We start from the raw sequence: 20,111 nt of genomic DNA on the forward strand, positions 1-20,111 counted from the left end.
CGCTTAATAACCACACGACCAAACATCAAGCCGTGCTCCCAAATCAAAACTGCCTCGCCGTGAGAGAATGGTATGCAATTCAATACGGTGTTAAACCTCACCCACTCACTAACCCTTGACACGGGCCGAGTACATAGACGGATTGGTATATTTAATCCTGCTTCAGCCGACAGATCATGGTGAAATTCTGGAGACTAAACAACCATACAGAATATAATCCAGGAACGCTAATGTTTATTATTATACTGAGGGAAACAAATAAGGGAACATCACTTCATGGCAGTGTTCCTTTATTTATTCTTAGACTTCCTCCCACAGCGCTATTAAAAGCCGGTGATGAAAGCTGGAAAATATTAAAGGAAAGTTTGAATTTTCCCGTGTTCTGTTATTTGTTTAAAATTTAAAATGCAGAGAACACATCCATAAACTTAATATTACGATCCGAGAAACATGAACGTGATGTTGATTACCATGTTGATTAGATATTGGTATCCGAGGTACCGGCGATCATGTAGAGAAAGTATATGATAAACCGACAGGTTCCCTCAGATACTGTATTCATACGAAGTATCGAAAGTTACATAATTTGAAATTTACTATGCAGACATCCATTATTTTAAGAATGGTACGGGATAAAGATATATTTACACTCGCATGTTTCTTCTTTATCGTATATCATACGAATTAAATATTTCCTTCATGACCGACCAATGCCACGGAACATTTACGCCTAAAATGATATGATTAAATACGATATATGAGCCCTCGCAGGAAATTAACCAGTAATGAATTATAACGAATATGCATAGGTTCTATATCTTTATAGATAAACATGGCACTGGTATTATATTCCACTGACAAATATTTTCCAACATAATGTGAAAATATAATCTAGCACACCCACATTTATAATTAGATAAGCACTGTACCATATATCAATCACTAAGTATTATTGTGCTCGGTTGTATTTTTCAACTGTAAACGGGGGCGGTGGGGTAGCCTAATGGTTAAAGCGTCCGCTTGTCACGATACGCTGAAGACCCGGGTTCGATTCGCCACGGGGGTACAATGTGTGAAGCCCATTTCTGGTGTCCCCGCCGTGATATTGCTGGAATATTGCTAAAAGCAGCGTAACACCATACTCCACCAACTGTTTTCAGGCTTGTCATTAGTCGAGGAGGCCGGACATAATCTCAGATCTGGTGCAATATATGCTATCGCGTGTCTGTTATGCCTCGACATGATGTGTGCTGGTTGTGAATAAAATACACGTATATTAAAAGTATGTCTCCCTTTTGTCGTCATTTCATTTACCAATTTCATATGTTGTAAACACGGCTGTTCACTTAACGCAAGATTTTTGTATATTTCAAAACATTGTGTTGACTTTCGAATGCAATTTTAGGAAGCAGCTCTCTAAGTGCGAGGCGGTGGGGTAGCCTAGTGGTTGAAGCGTTCGATCGTCACGCAGAAAATTAGGGTTCGATTCCCAACATGGGTACAATGTGTGAAGGAAAGCCCATTTCTGGTGTCACCCGCTGTGATATTGCTGGAATACTGCTAAGAGCGTCGAAAACTAAACTCGTCGCTCACTCACTCAGAGCATCAGCTTATCGAACATGGAATTCAGAACACATAATATTTTGTAAAACACAAACTGACACCTGCGTCAATGTCACACAATCATCGGTCACAATGAGCAGTCTCCTATGGTGTCATCGTCAGCAACAACAAACGTGTTTTCTTTGGCAGTGCGACCCGTGAAGTTCAGGTTAGAATTGATCTTATTCACTAACGGGATCGGGTGGTCAGGCTCGCTGACTGGGTTGATCGATGTTTAGTTTTACGTCGCACTCAGCAATATTCCAGCTATATGCAATTTAACGCGGCTGTGTTACGACGTAAATTGTAATAAAAACGCAAATTGTAATACTTGCAGCAAATTGTAATAAACTTGACGTAAATTGTAATAAAAACGTAAATTGTAATAAAAATTGACGTAAATTGTAATACGCAAATTGTAATAAAAATTGACGTAAATTGTAATACTTTTCGTTGCGGTAAAATGTAATAAATATTTACGTAAATTGTAATAACAGTTTTAATTACTCGTAAATACGCGGGTGTTTGTTTTTCGTTGCATTTCATACATCAAATAAGCTTGTTAGGGCGATAACTCAAGAAAAGAAATGATGGATTTTGTTCAAATTTGGTAGCAAGGTATATTGGCGAGATTCACCGACACAAGTGAAATGGAGTGACCTGGAGATAATTTTTTCAAGGTCACAGCAAAATCTGAGGGTTTTGCCAATATAAAGATTGTTAGCGCGATAACCCAAGAATGAATTGACAAATCTTAGCTAAATGACAAAAATGATAGTCGTCCTGATATATAATCGATATAAACTGTCCTCTGTATCATGTCTTTTTCGCAAATATCTTTTTGAGGTTTTGATATGTATAAAATATAAAGTAGGGTGGGGTGGGGATGGGTTTCTAACGTGTATATCAAATCAAATCAAATCAAATTAGACATTTGTATAGCGCTACATATCAGAGCCCTGCTCATGTGCGCTTAGTCGAATGCTCGTTTGAAGAGGATGGTTTTGAGACACGATCGGAAACTGTTGAGATATTTTCCGATTTTCTGACATTTTCAGGTAATCAATTCCAGAGTACAGCACCCGGTCTGCTAAATGATCTGTCTCCGTATGTTGTGGTTCGGACAAATGGAATAGACTAGCTGACTAGCAATGAAATGCATCACAAATTAAACTTCAGGAAACAAAGATGCAAGAAACATTTTTGCATGTTTGAGATTAGTAGAAGGTCGGCTAGAATCAAACTTAGATATTAAACTGCACAAAAAGGCAATTTGAAACTACAATCGCTTGTTCAAATGACTCCCCCTTCGGTTTACTGAAAGAACTCGAGAAAGAAATGATGGATTTTGTTCAAATTTGGTACCAAGCTTTATTGACGAGATTTACCGACACCACTTGAATTTTGTGACATTGAGGTCATTTTAAAGGTCACAGCGAAGGTGTAACAGTTTTGCACATGCCAAGTTTGGTAGCTGCGAACTCAGGAAAGAATCAATAGATTTTGATCCAATTTTATATCAAGGTGTATTGGCGGGAATCCCCCTACACCAATTGAAACAAAATATGCAAAAAACATGTTGTAAGTTGGTAAAAGTCAAACTTAGATATTAAACTGCACAAAAAAGCACTTTTAAACTATAATCGCTTGTTCAAGTGACTCCCCCTTCATGTTTACTGAAAGGGCTTGTTTTGTAGACACTACCCACCCCCTTTCAGTTGACGTCATCATAAGGATATAGCTCATCCTAAAGTTTTCACTTATTCATACATGGTGTCAAGGGTTCAAACTAAATACTGAATGGTCACACAATTGTCAGCTCACAATATGTTGTATATCTGGACACAATGTTTTTGAAAATTTAGAATGAGGGTGTCCTCAGTCCCCGTCTAAATGTAAATCAAGCAATCCAAATCTTTGAATGTTGATGATGACGGGAAGTCATCAAATATTATGCTGAGACATATTTTATATGATACTATCTGAGGGTATACCATTATCAAGAGATAGCGCAATAGTGCAGTTGTAAGGGGTCTGCCTATCACGCTGAAGGGCCTGTTTCGAGGAGGCACCTAGGTTCGGGGGTCGAGATGGGGCACATTTGCGTAGTATCCTTGGACAAGATACTTAGATCTACACTAACTCAGTTCACCCAGCTGTAAAATGGGTACCCGTGAGTATGTGCTGGCAATGTGAGTGTTTAGTGCCTAACAACAGGCAGCATGGCTGTACAGTCCCAGGGAGTTGAAAAAGTATCGGAAACAGGGATAGTGTCCTATGATCGGGGATAGTAATGTACGTAGCGCTGTGAGGCAATGTGCCTGGATGTGAGCGCCATATATAAGCGGACTATTACTATTACTAGATACCAAATGGGAGATCGTTTTCCATTTTCTGCAAATTTGCAAGAAACATAATACCCCAATGTTGTGATGACTAATATCTCGTTAACCACATTACCCACATGAAATTTTGGATATGACTTTGCTAATGATTCCATCAAAATAAAATGGAAGCTGTTTTCAAATATTGGACATCGAGAATATAGTTAGTTTGATTACTTTTTTCAACGCCCCTCGTAATATGCGCTTAAAAGAAATAGAGAACGTCTAAGGAAAAAGCATTTCGATCTCTGAATACTTCTGAGCTATTTAAATACAAAAGCAAAGGAATAAAGTAAATAATCTCTGAAAAGAATAGCCAAAGGGGAAACTTTTAAGCTATTTTTGATAACTATTTATCACTTCAGTCTACTCAATCAGGTTGTTACTACTTCATCGGGACCCATTCCCCTTCTTGTCACTGATGATTCTGGGATACCTTTTAGGTTTTACAGATTTGGATAAAGCTCAAACATTAAATGAATATTTTGTATATATATAATGTATAACAAATGTCATTGTAACCGAAAAGGAGGTATCTGATAAGACCTTACCAACAAACAAATCTAGTGGACCTGATTGCATTAACATGAGAGTGTTAAAAACGAATTTGTACATCTATAGCTGAACCTCTTTGTTTGTTGTATAATATATCACTGAGTGACTGTATTTCCTACATTGTAGAAAACGGGTAATGTTACTCCTATTTTGTGAAGAAGGAAATGCATCCTCCCAACTAATTACAGACCTATTAGTTTAATATTACCTATCCTTTGGAAAATCCTTGAAAGAATAATGGTAAAGCATGTGCACGACCATTTCCATGAACATAACATTTGAAGTAAATTCCAGTCAGGTTTTACTGCTAGTCATTCTACTACATCTCAACATAGACATTTATCATAATATATGCTCAGTCCTAGATAATCACCACCTTTACTGTATGCTGTTTTAAATCCTTAACCGGCCTTTAGGTAACCGAACGTTAAATATGCGTTGTTCAGAACATGGTTAGTCATGCCGTTAGCTAACGTCGCCGGAAATGGAAACACATACTGTCGCCTGAACCCCAAGGAAAAAGAAGTCGAAATTTCTCTGCTGACGAAAAGAATGTAATCAGTCAATGGTTAGAGGCCAACTCTATAGTTTATCATAGGCATGCGAATGTCGTAGCGTTACGAACGTTTTGTATTGGAACACAAGGTTCCAGCCGTTTGCATAATTTATATTTCAAAGACATATGATCCCAGCTCTGTGTGGGACTTACTTCAATTCCAGCAACAGAAAAGACATTTTAATGAAAACTATAGCACAGCTATAGATAAAATATGATGAATCGATGAAAGAAAATAATATTAATATTAGAAGCATGTTGTCAGTGGATAGAAAATATATAAATATTACACACAGAGTTGCGCTTAGACGGCTACAGTCTTAATGAATCTTTGAATTCCCACAAGACCTATCGCTCACTTTTCACTCCTTAAATTGTCATGACTGTATGGCCAAGTCGTGAAGATGCTATCAATATCATTTATTAATTATTTGCCAAGTCTGTCAAAAATTGTAATGTATGAACGCACATTGCCAAATCTTGTAACATCAAACAATATACATGTACATGTTGTGTAATTAATACCATAGCTTTTATCTGAAATATGCATTCAATACCCATAGAAACTTAATATGTTACTAGCACCACGTGCAATTAATCAAACTGTAATCGTACTATAGGCCCCCAGGGCCAACACTGCTGAATAAAATCGATCTATTATCCGACCTTACTTTTGACAAAGAATCTCATGAATAATACTGTGCAAAATCGTCATTATCTGAACGCCTTCACAGACGCATATTCCGGAAAGATGTCTTGAAAAACATGAAGCTGCGTCTAATTTATAGATGAACATAATTTCCTCGATACTCATTGATCAGATGAACCTTCATTTAGTTCAATTCACAAGTGACTGCAGAAAATGCATAATTCTTGTTAATGACTTCACGGTCGGAAAACATATATTATATTTCATAAGTGTATTATAGAACACTGCAACGATTCGGCACAGAAATACTATTGTGCCATAGTATTCCTTATATGAACCTATCAGTGTATAACATTAGCATTCAGATATTGTTATAAAATAAGTTAAAAATTCCAAATATTATCGTGTAATATGACAAGAGATAGTGTTGTGTTCGCTGTGACAAAAGGTTTCGATATTCAAAATGTAACGTTTTAATCAAAGTGACTACGAAGTAGGCCTGCATATCACTCACAACAGAAATAGATACATAATAATGTTATGTTTATTTTCTACACATCAGTTGCGATAGCAATGTTTATGCTAACTAAGTTTTTCATCCAATCAATTGCAGCATTTTTAAAAGATGATTTGCTTTCAATTTAAACATTCGAAGAATGAAAAAGAAATTAAAGCCTATTGGTGAAATGATTAGTAAAAATATAATTAAAATCCATCTATGGGAAGGGATGCCAGACGGACATATTAAAACAAAATAGGATAATTACTTGGAGTATAGACTTTCAAAATAGCATATTAATTAACAATGATGTCAGTTTTAATAAAATCACTAATAATTCTGAAACGTTGCCGATAAGCCTGGAATCGTGTTCAGATGTTTTCATAAATACACTCACACGAACGCCCAAGTGCACTTTGCGCCCTATTGGATAGTGTTTACAAAATCACGTTTCGCGAAGGCCGGTATTGAAACGCCAATTACATCACTTGTATTTCATATTCACGAATCACTGCATTCTAAGGCTGGGACGGGTACTCGGGTACTCAGATCCGGGTCGGTACAGCTGGAATCGAGTCCTATTTCTAGGAATCGAGTATCCGGAAAGGGAGAGAGCTCTGTAATGACAAGGGCAGACAATAGCTTGTCTTTTTCATTTTTGACGTAACACACATTTACATCATTGAGTGAGTGAGTGAGTTTAGTTTTACGCCGCACTCAGCAATATTCCAGCTATATGGCGGCAGTCTGTAAATAATCGAGTCTGGACCACACAATCCAGTGATCAACAACATGAGCATCGATGTGCGCAATTGGGAACCGATGACATATGTCAACCAAGTCAGCGAGCCTGACCACCCGATCCCTTTAGTCGCCTCATACGACAAGCATGGGTTACTGACGATCCATATTCTAACCCGGAAATTCACGGGTTTGTACATCATTGGTATTGTCCAATTAATGGAGCATAGTTTTAATGACTGTAATTTATCTGTGCATTAGCGGTGAGTAGTTAAGTTACAGTAGCAGCAGGAACAAAACGTTCGTTGTTATAACGAGGAGTGTAAGTAATGGTGTTACTCTCTATATTGGTTAAAACAGACGTAAATTAAATAGCTTGGGGTCAGTTTTAATGTCTTATTACCAACTGTTCAAGTGTTCTACAATAATCTCTGTCAAATCGTGATTGAATATTCAGAAAGTTGACCCGAATGTATTTCTGACATTTCCGGTAGTACTCGATTCCGATTCGGGTACGTACATGCGGGTACTCGATTCCATTGTTTCCTACTCGTCCCAGCCCTACTGAATTCCTCATACATTTAGAATCTATTTACAGCTGGTCTTTTTTGGCACCAATACCAAGTGTCTAGATAAAGTGAAACGAAAGATATTGGGGTGGAAACAACTGCTGTGCTCGAAAGACAACACCTGTTTGAAATGTAAACAAAGAAAATTTCGAAAAACACTGTGTAGCATTTTCTCAAATTTTCAGACACCCATTGCATGGAAAGAGCATAGTAGCAAGAAATAGGAAATTAAAATAGATACAATACAGTAATGTGATGTGTTTACACGAAACTGTCAGGAGTTTCTGTGCGTGCGTGACGCCATGACTGACACAAAATCACGCAGAACGACAACGGTAATAATCGGCATTTCTGGCTTCTTCTCTTTCTTAAAATGGGATGTATTTGGTAATTTCTCTGAGGTGAAGGTCGGTAGAATAAGAGTATACACAATCACCATATCCGCCGATTACACTTTCAGTATTATAATGTAATCGTTCGGATATTTTTCCATGAAACTAATTTAATTATCTACATGTAGCCTTGTTCAATATCATATCATACGTGGGTATAGGGTATACGTGTTATATTCTTTGAAAGTGTTTGTTTGAATAATATTTACAGAAGAAATTCACACATTTAGTGTAGTAAAGCTTATATACACCTTTCCACAAGTGTTAAAAGATGAAACGTAGGCATCATGTACTTGTACAACATGTATTTTAGTTCCTATGATGTGCATAGATACAGTTTCGTATGTAACTCTTCGTCAGAATAATTTCCAATATCGAAGTCCAGTCCACGATACACCCTATCCTTTTCTTTGCTGAACTGGCATCATGAAAGCAGTGTTAGCCATGAGCGCCATTTGCGAGTTAACCACACTGTTAAGAAGTTAGCGGCGATCCTTAGGTGTGTTAACTTAACGTCACGTTAACAGCCTGTTAAAAGTTAACAGAGTTTTGAACAGCAAGATAACCCTCTGTTATTAGGTAACAGTCGGTTAAATGTACTTAACGGCTGGTTAAAGATAACCGAGTTTTGAACAATCGGGCCCTCTGATAGACGACAGTGTGTCTCTATTAATGGAACATTATGAAAAACTAAATGTTACTGCAGGGGTTCCTCAAGGATCTACCCTTGGTTGATTTGTGTTCCTTGTATATATCAATGATTTACCTGGAAATTTACAAAATATCTAAATAATGTTGGCCGATGACACATCAATCGGTGTTGCGGGAAAATATGTAAAATCCATAGAAGCAACTCTCAACTATGATTGAGCCCAATTGAATAAAATGGGCAGAAAAGTGGTGTGGTGTGTTCTAACGGTATATCTAGCATACTTTAAGACATAGAGGGGGTGGGGTGGTTCTAACGGTTATATCTCAAATACATGTAGAGGCGGGAGGCCTAACGGGTATGAACAACAATAAAAACTTTCATGCATTTATGACCCACATTTTCGAACCTTTTATCAGTCCCTAAAAGAGAGCTGGCAATAGATTTTAATGAGCTTCGTCCTTCAACCCTGGAAACCTTTTAATATGGTTGATTAATCCTTTGTCATTTATCAAAAAAAGTAGTGAGGTTGTGCTTTATTGTTATAGATTTCTAAAATATATGGACACTATTCGGACGTTGGTAACTGTCATCTCATGGTTTGAATATAGCCGACTTTATAGAAGATAAATATCAGTTTACAACACAACTGCCTAAATCTTGGTATTTTCGAAATCAGAGAAGGGATATGCCGATATTTAGCTCGTTAACCTAGCATATTATGGTCACGAATATAATTTTCTATTTATTAACGAAGTCTTTAATTGCGGAAATTACGCGATAATCTACTTTCCAACAAAGGCAGGCTCCCGTCATCGTTGTATTTAGAAGGCGGCTTCTTAGAAACAACGTGACGTCATAATATTTGTGTTCATGATGTCATGTCACCATGACAAAGTGATATTTTACCCGGTGCATATCGCATGAAAACAAATTATCCCCGATAAATTTGCCCTCGTATGTTATAAGCATTGTTATTATCATTCTTTGAGGTTAATGCCACCCGTTGAATTCTTTGTTGTATTTTGAGCGGTGAAACTAAATAAATGATTTCTTTGGTCTACCCATAACAATTAAGGTGTCAACTTCCACTGTATACCTTACAGAAAGAAGTTTTGACTTTACTTTGATAACGAGCACATCTGATCGATTCCTTGAAGCAAATGATGCAATTCAATATCATTTCTACATTTTATTTTAAATGCATCAATCAAATACAACAAATGAGGAGACAGATTGACTGCTATGTGGCAAGGAATAACTAACCAGGCGCCAGCGATTTATGATATCCTTAGCAAATGTAACTTAAAATTCCTCTCATAAAAATACAATAATATGTAGTGATATGATGAAGAAAAATAATACGAACCAGGTTAAACTATGACAACGCAATATATGAATGTATGATCGAAACATAAATCATAATAAATCACATATGATTAAAACATTAAATTAACTTCAAATATGTCATTGCGTCAACATTGAAAATAATTCGAAAATAAAGAAAAAAGAAACGTACATTTCAAAGCGTAAACAAATAATATCCCGTTATTTTGGGATATGCTATGAAGAACTTCAAAATGTAATAGAAATAAAATAAAATTATTGAAAGCTATTGCTCGTAAAATATGTCCTTGCGTCAACATCGAAAATAACTCCATAATGAAAAACAATTAACTTTAATTTTCGAAACATACACAAATAATCTCTGGCTTTTTTAAGACGTGTCACGAATAATTTCACAGCTGGTAGAATTAACATGAAATTATAGAAACCATATGCTAACAAAAAATTGAAAATTAGTAATGACAAAGCGTTTGTCACAAACATATAGCTATTACCTCCGCCACATGTCGATATCTGAATGTAGCAATTATCCTCTGTCTGACCCTGAAAATTATGTAAACGTTACCGAAACTGTCATCTGATGCCTTGATACAAAATGCGAACAAATTCCATCCATTAGGTTTGGAGATATTCAAGAATACTCGCTTTGACCTTGAAAATAATCCGAAGGTCACTGAATTCGACTGGCGTTAGACGATACTCCCAACGCATCTTGGTACTACCTTTAAGCAAAAGTTAGACATGTGCAAAACACTTTTCACTGTGAACTTAAAATGAGCACAAGTTTCCCAATCAATTGGTGTTGGGGGGAATCCCGCCAATACACCTTGATATAAAATTGGATCAAAATCTATTAATACTTTCCTGAGTTCGCGGCTACCAAGCTTGGCATGTGCAAAACTGTTACACCTTCATATGACCTTTAAAATGACCTCAAGGTCACAAAATTCAAGTGGTGTCGGTAAATCTCCAATCTCCAATCAATAAACCTTGGTACCAAATTTGAACAAAATCCATCATTTCTTTCTCGAGTTCTTTCAGTAAACAGAATGGGGAGTCATTTGAACAAGCGATTGTAGTTTCAAATTGCTTTTTTGTGCAGTTTAATACCTAAGTTTGATTCTAGACGACTTCTACCAATCTCAAACATAGCATATTTTGTTTCCTGAAGTTTGTGATGCAGTTTATTGCAGATTTTACGTTTTTTGGGAGTACCAAGCCAAGATACAAAGTCTTACAAAATGGGATCGTGAGGCTGCAACATAGCAAAACCAATTTGCTTGAGGCTGACAGATACTATGTAGAAAAATAAAACATAAAAACAGCTGCATTTGTATCATATTCTAGGTGAGGCTGACTACTATTTGAACGCCCCTCGTAGTTATACCCGTTAGAACACCCCCCCACCTCTCCGACTCCACATGCATGCAAGTGTGTTAGATATACCCGTGAGAAACCCACCCCCACTTTATATGTATACATATCAAAACCTCAAAAGATATTTGCGAAAAGACATGATACAGAGGACAGTTTATATCGATTATATATCAGGACGACTATCATTTTTGTCATTTAGCTAAGATTTGTCAATTCATTCTTGGGTTATCGCGCTAACAATCTTTATATTGGCAAAACCCTCAGATTTTTGCTGTGACCTTGAAATTATCTCCAGGTCACTCCATTTCACTTGTGTCGGTGAATCTCGCCAATATACCTTGCTACCAAATTTGAACAAAATCCATCATTTCTTTCTTGAGTTATCGCCCTAACAAGCTTTTGATGTATGAAATGCAACAAAAACAAACACCCGCGTGTGTTACGAGTGATTAAAACTGTTATTACAATTTACGTAAATATTTATTACATTTTACCGCAACGAAAAGTATTACAATTTACGTCAATTTTATTACAATTGCGTATTACAATTTACGTCAATTTTTATTACAATTTACGTTTTATTACAATTTACGTCAAGTTTATTACAATTTGCTGCAAGTATTACAATTTGCGTTTTATTTACAATTTACGTCGTAACAGGCGATCTGTAAATAATCGAGTCTGGACCAGACAATCCAGTGACTCAACAACATAAGCATCGATCTGCGCAATTGGGAACTGATGCCTATAATAGGAGATGCCATGGAGATACCATGTTGATTTGACTTGGTTGAGTCCAAACAATGCAAATATTCAACATGTTGAGATAAAATATAAGATAAACATTTATAGCTGTTATTTGAAAACTCATTTTGAAAGCTAATGTGTTTTAACCGATATGTCAAGGCCGAAATTTATCGAGAATTGACTTGGTTGACTCCTAGCGGTGCAAATATGGGGGTTTCCTCGGCATTGAATGCAATTTCCTGCGGGTTATTTCACCAGTTCTGTGTATTTTGTAAATGTTATTTTGAATAAGTAATAAATAAGTAAATAGTCCTTAAGAAATATTTGCTACATGTATTACCATAAGTGACCATCCTTTTTCGGACAGTTCTTAAATGCCCATGTGTAACTAGGTATTCATAAACACTACCGTTCTTGATCCGTTCTTGAACCATCCATCCGGTCTTGATCCCTTTCTGTATCATCCGTTCTTGATCCGTTCTTGAACCATCCATTCTTGATTCGTTTCCTAACCATCCGTTCTTGAACCATCCGGTCTTAATCACAGGCCCTCGTGTCTTTGCGAAGATTAAAGATTAAAAAAAAATATTTTTGAGATGACCCCGACTCGAAATGCAACACAGTGCAATACATTATGACAAGGCTGGACACTTCGGTATACCCCACCCGCCTGCTTTGCCGATCGCTACGCTACCATCGTAGGGCTTGCTATGACCACACACCCGTCTTCGGCGGACAGGTCGTCATCCATTTGTGTCAAGATCGTTTATAGACTGTTTGCAGTGAAAACGTACCGATGAATTTCACTTTAAACAAAAAAGTAAATCAAATAAAGTGAAATTACGACTGCGAATCCTCATAAATTTGCCTTGCCAACTGAACTTTTAAATCTCTGAATTTTATTCATTGTAGGACAAAAGTTGTTTACAAATACAAACCAATAATAGCGATTTGAAACTATGATCGTTTGTTAAACAACTTTTATCCTAAGATGAATAAAATTCTGAGATTTAAATGGTCACTTGGCAAGGTAAAATTATGAGGATTCGCAATCTTAATTTCATCTTATTAGATTTACTTTTTTGTTTAAATTGACATTCATCGGTACGTTTTCAATGCAAACAGACTATAATTGGGGGTCAAAATCGGGTTTCAATCGACTTGCAGAAATGACAATAAAGAATTGGTAGGTGTCATGAGTGGTGATCGATAGGCCAATCATCCATGATTATGTTTACATTACGTTTTAATCGATTGCATGCGATGGTAGCGTAGCGATCGGGAAAGCAGGCGGGTAGGGTACACCGAAGTGTCCGGCCTTGTCATAATATGTATTGTACTGTAAAGCATTTCGAGTCGGGGGTCATCTCAAATGTTTTATGTGTTTTTAACATCTTTAATCCTCGCAAAGACACGCGGGCCTGTGGTCTTGATCCCTTCCTGAATCATCCGCTCTTGATACGTTTCTGGACTTTCCGTTCTTGGTCCGTTTCTCAATCATCCGTTTTGATGCCTTCTTGAACCATACGTTCTTGATCCGTTTCTGAACCATCCCTGAACCGTTTCTGAACCATCCCTGAACCGTTTCTGAACCATCCCTGAACCGTTTCTGAACCGTTTCTGAACCACCCCTGAACCGTTTCTGAACCATCCCTGATCCGTTTCTGTTTGAAATTTATTAGAATATATGGGGAAAATGAAAATAAAAATAATCAGTATGTAACTTAACTATGTCTATGGGCTCGGTTCCAAATAATAATAGGTGTCATGTAATCTACAGTATGTCAAAATGAAATTTCAAAATACGGTAGGTTTAACTCTTATTTCGCCGCTCAGTTTTCAATTATCCATATTGGAGTTTACACGATAGTATGTATTTGCATTTATTTATATTTACTATTTACATATCACATATCTCGTCCTATGTATATGCATGGCTCGGTGCTATACAAACATAACGCACCTTGTGATAACAATCAGATGAATGGTCATAGAGTGTGGACTATCTGCGTTATCTCATTTCGACCTTGACATTGTAATTCGAAGGACAGTATCCAGGACATACGCTGGGAGTACAGTGTAACTCATAAACCGCTCTGTCATACTGTCTCTACTGACTGCAAGACGGCATCGGTCCCGCAACCCTGGCCCATCACAAGGTATTGTAAAAACTTGATTGTATTGCACAATATTTACATGCAGTATATACAGACACTTGTCGTCTGCATGTGTTGATGTTCACTGACCTACAAACGTGTAGGATAAGCCGAAAGCGTGATGGTATTGCACAATATTAATATGCTTATAGTATAGAATATGTATAGGTTAGATCACGAGGACCTGGCGTCTAATCGTTGAAGTGGTTAGTTAGATCACGAGGCGCGTAGCGCCGAGTGATCTAACTAACCACTTCAACGACGCCAAGGTCCGAGTGGTCTAACCGACTTAAACCATGACACATAATTAAATGGCTACATGTACACTAAACATTATCAAAACAATGATAAATTCAATGCACTATATTTAGTTGCGCTTTCGCGTAGTAAAAGTTTTATTTTCACACTTAAGGTCCATGAAAATTTCGTTTTGCACGTGCATTCACATGTCACTTACAGCACGTGCCATCTGATATATCTGAACACGATAAGGGCTGTTTGACAATGTAATGTGCCCCTGAATGCGCAGAGTAATTGTACTATTTGATATATTATTCTCGGTTAGAGGCGAATGATTGAATGTTAGTCTGCCCTGTACGAGAGTTATAAATGAATGATTTTCCCGCATGCGCAAACGTTCATCAAGAAACATGCTCTCACATTCACCGCCATTGCCAGTGTCAGCAACAAATGGGTCCAGAATGTCTGAAGAAGATTTTATTCCGTGCTCACAAATATATTTGAGCTCAAATGTTCATTGTAATGAAGTTTATCCGACAAATTATGCTACTCAGTACAGTGATATTAGCGACAACGACGACGGCGTTGCCGGGAATAGGCAGACTGCGGATAAACATTGTGACATACCGTCAAGTGAAGATGATGCCATGTATGTAGCTTCTCAACAGATTGAGAGTGAGTTGTTTAAAAAACAGAAAAGTGAATTTCTTGTTTTGTCTTCGAGCGATGATGACATGATATATGCAGTTTCACAAGAGATGGAAAGGCAATATGCAAGCACATCAACTAATACACGCTTCGGTGAACCCTTATCTGATCGGGAAGTTACGGAAATGAGCAAGAAGATAGTGCCACAGAAAACACAGAAGTCTATAGAATGGGCATGTCGTCTGTTTGAATCTTGGCGAATTTCGAGGAATGGAAGGATACTAAATGGTGATACATCCGGGAATCGACTTAGTTTGATTCCGCATGATCTAAAGGATCTGAATGATGACGAACTTAATTATTGTCTGTGTAGATTTATTATGGAAGTGAGAAAGGAGAACGGCGAAAACTATCCCCCAAAAACTTTACGACAGTTGGTTTTGCTTATCCAAATGAAGTTGGTGAATTTGGGTAGAAATGTGCAGTTCTTATCAGACCCGGTTTACACAGAACTGCAAACGACACTGGACAATGTCATGAAAGTGAGGGCAAGCGAAGGACTTGGAATGCATCCAAGACAGGCAGATGTGATTACTGTACATCAGGAGCAAGTACTTTGGGATAAAGGTATTCTTGGCGATTCATCTCCTCAGACGCTGCTTGATACCATGCTATACTTAATTGGCCTCAACTTCGCTTTACGCAGTGGCGTTGAACACAGAATTTTGACAGTTGATCAAATTGAAATTGGAGAAAATGACCAGGGTGAGTTCATACGCTACCATGAAAAGGTCAGTAAATGCAATCAACGTGGTTTGAAGGACTACCATGTTACACCCAAAAGTGTTACTGCGTATGCTAGTGATGTATCTGATAAATGCATCGTCCACCTGTACCGGAAGTACCTCGGTCTTCGTCCTGCTGATGCTCCTACAGCTTTATACTTACGTCCACTTAGTAAACCCAGGCCTGATCGATGGTATTCAGTGTCGCCAGTAGGAGAACACACACTGAGTAAAACGGTGTCCAGATTGTGCGCTGCTGCCGGATTCAGTGGTAAGATTTTCAAATTCATTTATCTAAAAAACTGCATTACTCAAAATATATTACCAACTTTACAGTGTCAAATGAGAACATTTATTTATAATACATTCCTTACTTAAACCAGGTGTTTCTTTACCTGTAATTTAGTTAGATGTAAATGACGAAGCGTGTTTTACATAAATATAGCATCAATTCATCTCTTGACTTGTTTTGATTGGGTTAACATTTGTCTTTTCAGGTTTCTACACAAATCATTCGTTGAGAGCAACGTGTGCGACGCGCCTGTTTCGCTCAGGTGTAGATGAGCAGTTGATTGCTAAAACAACCGGTCACAGGAGTAACGCCATTCGCAACTACAAGCGTGTCTGTACTGAACAAGAGGCGACTATGAGCAGGATAGTGCAAGGGAAACCAAGAAAGCGACGAAGTGAAACGGCATCCATGTCATCCAGTTCATGCGAGAAATCTAGAGCTTTACAAAAGACCAGTACCGATGGTATCAACATCTCTGTCAACGTTACGGTCGCAAAATGAAACTTTGTGTATGTTCTGTGAATAAATACATTCTGCAGTATACATTGCTGTTATTTTTTTTTATTGTTCCATTAAACCATGACTATTTAGTTTCAGTTCGTAGTCTAACCAACCCAGATATTAGACTACGACCGGGACTACTTTTTAAATGTTTGCTTTCATGTTGGAATCTGACCAGCTTTACTTCACATCAGCGTTTGCCAATTACAATCATCCAACCAAAACTAGGCGCAGATTGTTGAAAAGGTCTTATGGAACAATTATGCAATGCTGTTATTTTTTCTATTGTTCCATAAGACCTAGTTTTGGTTGCTTGATTGTAATTGGCAAACGCTGATGTGAAGTAAAGCTGGTCAGATTCCAACATGAAAGCAAACATTTAGAAAGTAGTCCCGGTCGTAGTCTAACTAATATCTGGGTTGGTTAGACTACGAACTGAAACAAAACAGTCATGGTTCATCATAACCGGGCTCACATATTGAACTCATGTAAGGAATTGAACCCGGGTCTTTGGCGTAAGGGGTTTTACCACTAGGCTACCCCATCGCCCCAGTCATGTATGTATTCGATGCACAGTGATGGTAGTATACCCACTTTCGCTAAATCCGGTTGACATGGATCCGAGGCTCTGCAGGACGCCACATATGTTATCAAACATTCGCTGATTGTCTGACTGGTTTGTTGACATGCCCCCGTCGTGTGACAGACAAACTGTTGTGCGATATGAAGCAATACACGCCTCCTTCTAGTGCAAACTCTCTGATTGGTGGGTGCTACCGTCAGGGCAAGCCAAGCTTTACCTTTTCGCAAACACCTAGTGTTATTACTGACATCATTAAGAGAACCATTCATGCACTGCAATGTTGCTTTTTACGCCTAATGGAATCTGTTTCGTGGGAAAGACATGGTTATTCTCAAGCATTGTCGTTTTATATGTATAAGCGGCAGCGTCTGTCTCAAACCTTCTACAACCAGACGCGGTAAGAATGGTCGAGGCAAATGCGCATTGGTCAACTCTAAAACTACAGTTAACAAACACATGGCGGCTGTATGGTCTAAAGGGCGTTAAATATATAATTCAACGCTTGCAAAAAACAATATAAAAAACATCGACCCGCATTGCAGCTGATTGTTTCGTCTATTATACCTTCTTAAGATTACTATCGTAAGGTATAATACACCCAGAATTGATTCTGGATACACACAAGACGGACGTTTGATTTAACTGTTACATACTGAATAGATGGTTGGAGTACAATATCCATGTTTCTTCTACACAGAACCCGTCAAAGTCATTCACTCTAACGTTTTAATACCAGGGAGACTGTTTACACTGATCTTACAAAAAGCTTCATGTTTGTGTGGATTGATGATACTATCGAGATACCCTTATGTGGCGTCGTGTGGTCCTGTGCATAGAGCTCAGGTCACAAATCAGGTGAAGTTAAGCAACCTTGGGCACAGAGAGTCCTTGGTGGCCGTGTTTGGCAGCTTGACTCCTGAGAGTGTCTAGGCCTTCAATCCTGCCCCACAACGAAGCACATGTGACGCATGTGGCCTCACCGTAGGCAAGTGATTTTGTTCAATATTACCTCTGTCCACACAGCAGTAAAGTGGGTACCTGGTATGACTGACTGACTGAATTTGGTTTTGCGCCGCTTTTAGCAATATTCCAGCAACATCACGGCGGGGGGACACCAGAAATCGGCTTCATACATTGTACCCATGTGGGGATTCGAACCCGGGTCTTCGGCGTGACGAACCAACGCTTTAACCGCTAGGCTACCCCACCGCCCCTGTACCTGGTATGATACGATGGTAGTGTGAATGTGAACCTTGAGCGCCTGACAGGCGACCGGTTGTATTCTCCAAAGGGATTGTTCTGTAGTCGTTGAACAGGGGTAATATATCAGCGCTATGAGCATGCAATCTGCATGGATAAATGCCCATTATAAATTGACCATTACATTATTAGTACTATTATTGTCTGTTGGGAATAATACCGAAGTCTACAATAATACCGCGGAATAGGTCATGTGTGTATATCTCATCATGATTATGATTGAGTAACGTTATGGTTTCAGACAGTTACAGCTAGTTATCTTCGTATTTCCTGACCCACATCTCCAGCCATGCCGACATGTCTGTTAAAGACAAACCTCAAGGACAGCGAGGTCCCGGAAGATCTTGACGTCAATTTGGCGAAGACAATCTCTAAGGTTCTCAACAAACCCATGGAGGTCAGTGACGATTATTCATACATGGGAGATGTGTGTTTCCGAGTTATAAGCTTAATTCTGGATCTTAGGAAGTGTAACGACCCTATCATTTGAAGGACTAGGCCGATTTGTTGCTGCTTTTCAGTCGCATTGGGCTGATAAATATATCTGGTACTGGCTGTGACGGGAGCCACCATTGGCTGGTAAATATATCTGGTACTGGCTGTGACGGGAGCCACCATTGGGCTGGTAAATATATCTGGTACTGACTGTGACTGTGACGGGAGCCACCATTGGGCTGGTAAATATATCTGGTACTGACTGTGACGGGAGCCACCATTGGGCTGGTAAATATATCTGGTACTGACTGTGACGGAGCCACCATTGGGCTGGTAAATATATCTGGTACTGACTGTGACGGGAGCCACCATTGGGCTGATAAATATATCTGGTACTGACTGTGACGGAGCCACCATTGGGCTGGTAAATATATCTGGTACTGGCTGTGACGTGAGCCACCATTGGGCTGGTAAATATATCTGGTACTGACTGTGACGGAGCCACCATTGGGCTGGTAAATATATCTGGTACTGACTGACGGAGCCACCATTGGGCAGAGTTCGCTGACCTTTTCACCTGTTTCCACAAAATATATTGATGGTAATTCATGAACTCGTGCTTATAATATTGTCGAAACCGTACAATGAATTCCACTTTCTCATCGATTTCTTTACATCACGGTTTTGTTTGTTACTATTTGTACCCTGATCTTCACAAAACATTGCAGAGAATGAGCACAACAATACAAACTGGACTGCGCATGTACCGCCTGGAGAGCAGGGCCCCGACTTGCTTCCTTCAGATCCACTCAATAGACGTGTTTGACAAAGACAGGAACCCAGCCTACACCCAGCCTATCATCGACTTCCTCAAGAATGCCTTGAACATTGACGGAAATAGGTGATTGGTTTGTAGTTCATAGTTACTGTGTGAAACGTATTTTAAGATGTTGGTCCTGTCGAAATATACAGACGGGTCTGATGATTCATAGTACGTGCTTCTACGGTTATATCTTAATATTCTAGTTGGTCCTTTGTTCAGCCGGGCGGTGGGTAACCTAGTGGTTAAAGCGTTCGTTTGCTCGTCACGCCAAAGGCTCGGGTTCGAGTCCCCAGGTGGGTACAATGTGAATCCCCCTGGAAT

The 20,111-nt window shown here is 38.6% G+C and overlaps 1 protein-coding gene across 1 annotated transcript; it reads left to right on the forward strand.

Annotated features, from left to right (window-relative positions):
* Positions 1-15,474: 15,474 nt before the first annotated feature.
* On the forward strand, positions 15,475-16,950 carry LOC124275670 (transcriptional regulator QRICH1-like). The gene is made up of 2 exons (XM_046711292.1): positions 15,475-16,167; positions 16,394-16,950. The coding sequence occupies exons 1-2, from the start codon at positions 15,492-15,494 to the stop codon at positions 16,687-16,689; spliced, it is 972 nt and encodes a 323-aa protein (XP_046567248.1). The 5' UTR covers positions 15,475-15,491; the 3' UTR covers positions 16,690-16,950.
* The last annotated feature ends 3,161 nt before the right edge of the window (positions 16,951-20,111 follow it).

Source organism: Haliotis rubra, unplaced genomic scaffold, assembly GCF_003918875.1.
Source record: "Haliotis rubra isolate DU_JTF1 unplaced genomic scaffold, ASM391887v1 Scf2006, whole genome shotgun sequence".
NCBI lineage: Eukaryota > Metazoa > Mollusca > Gastropoda > Lepetellida > Haliotidae > Haliotis > Haliotis rubra.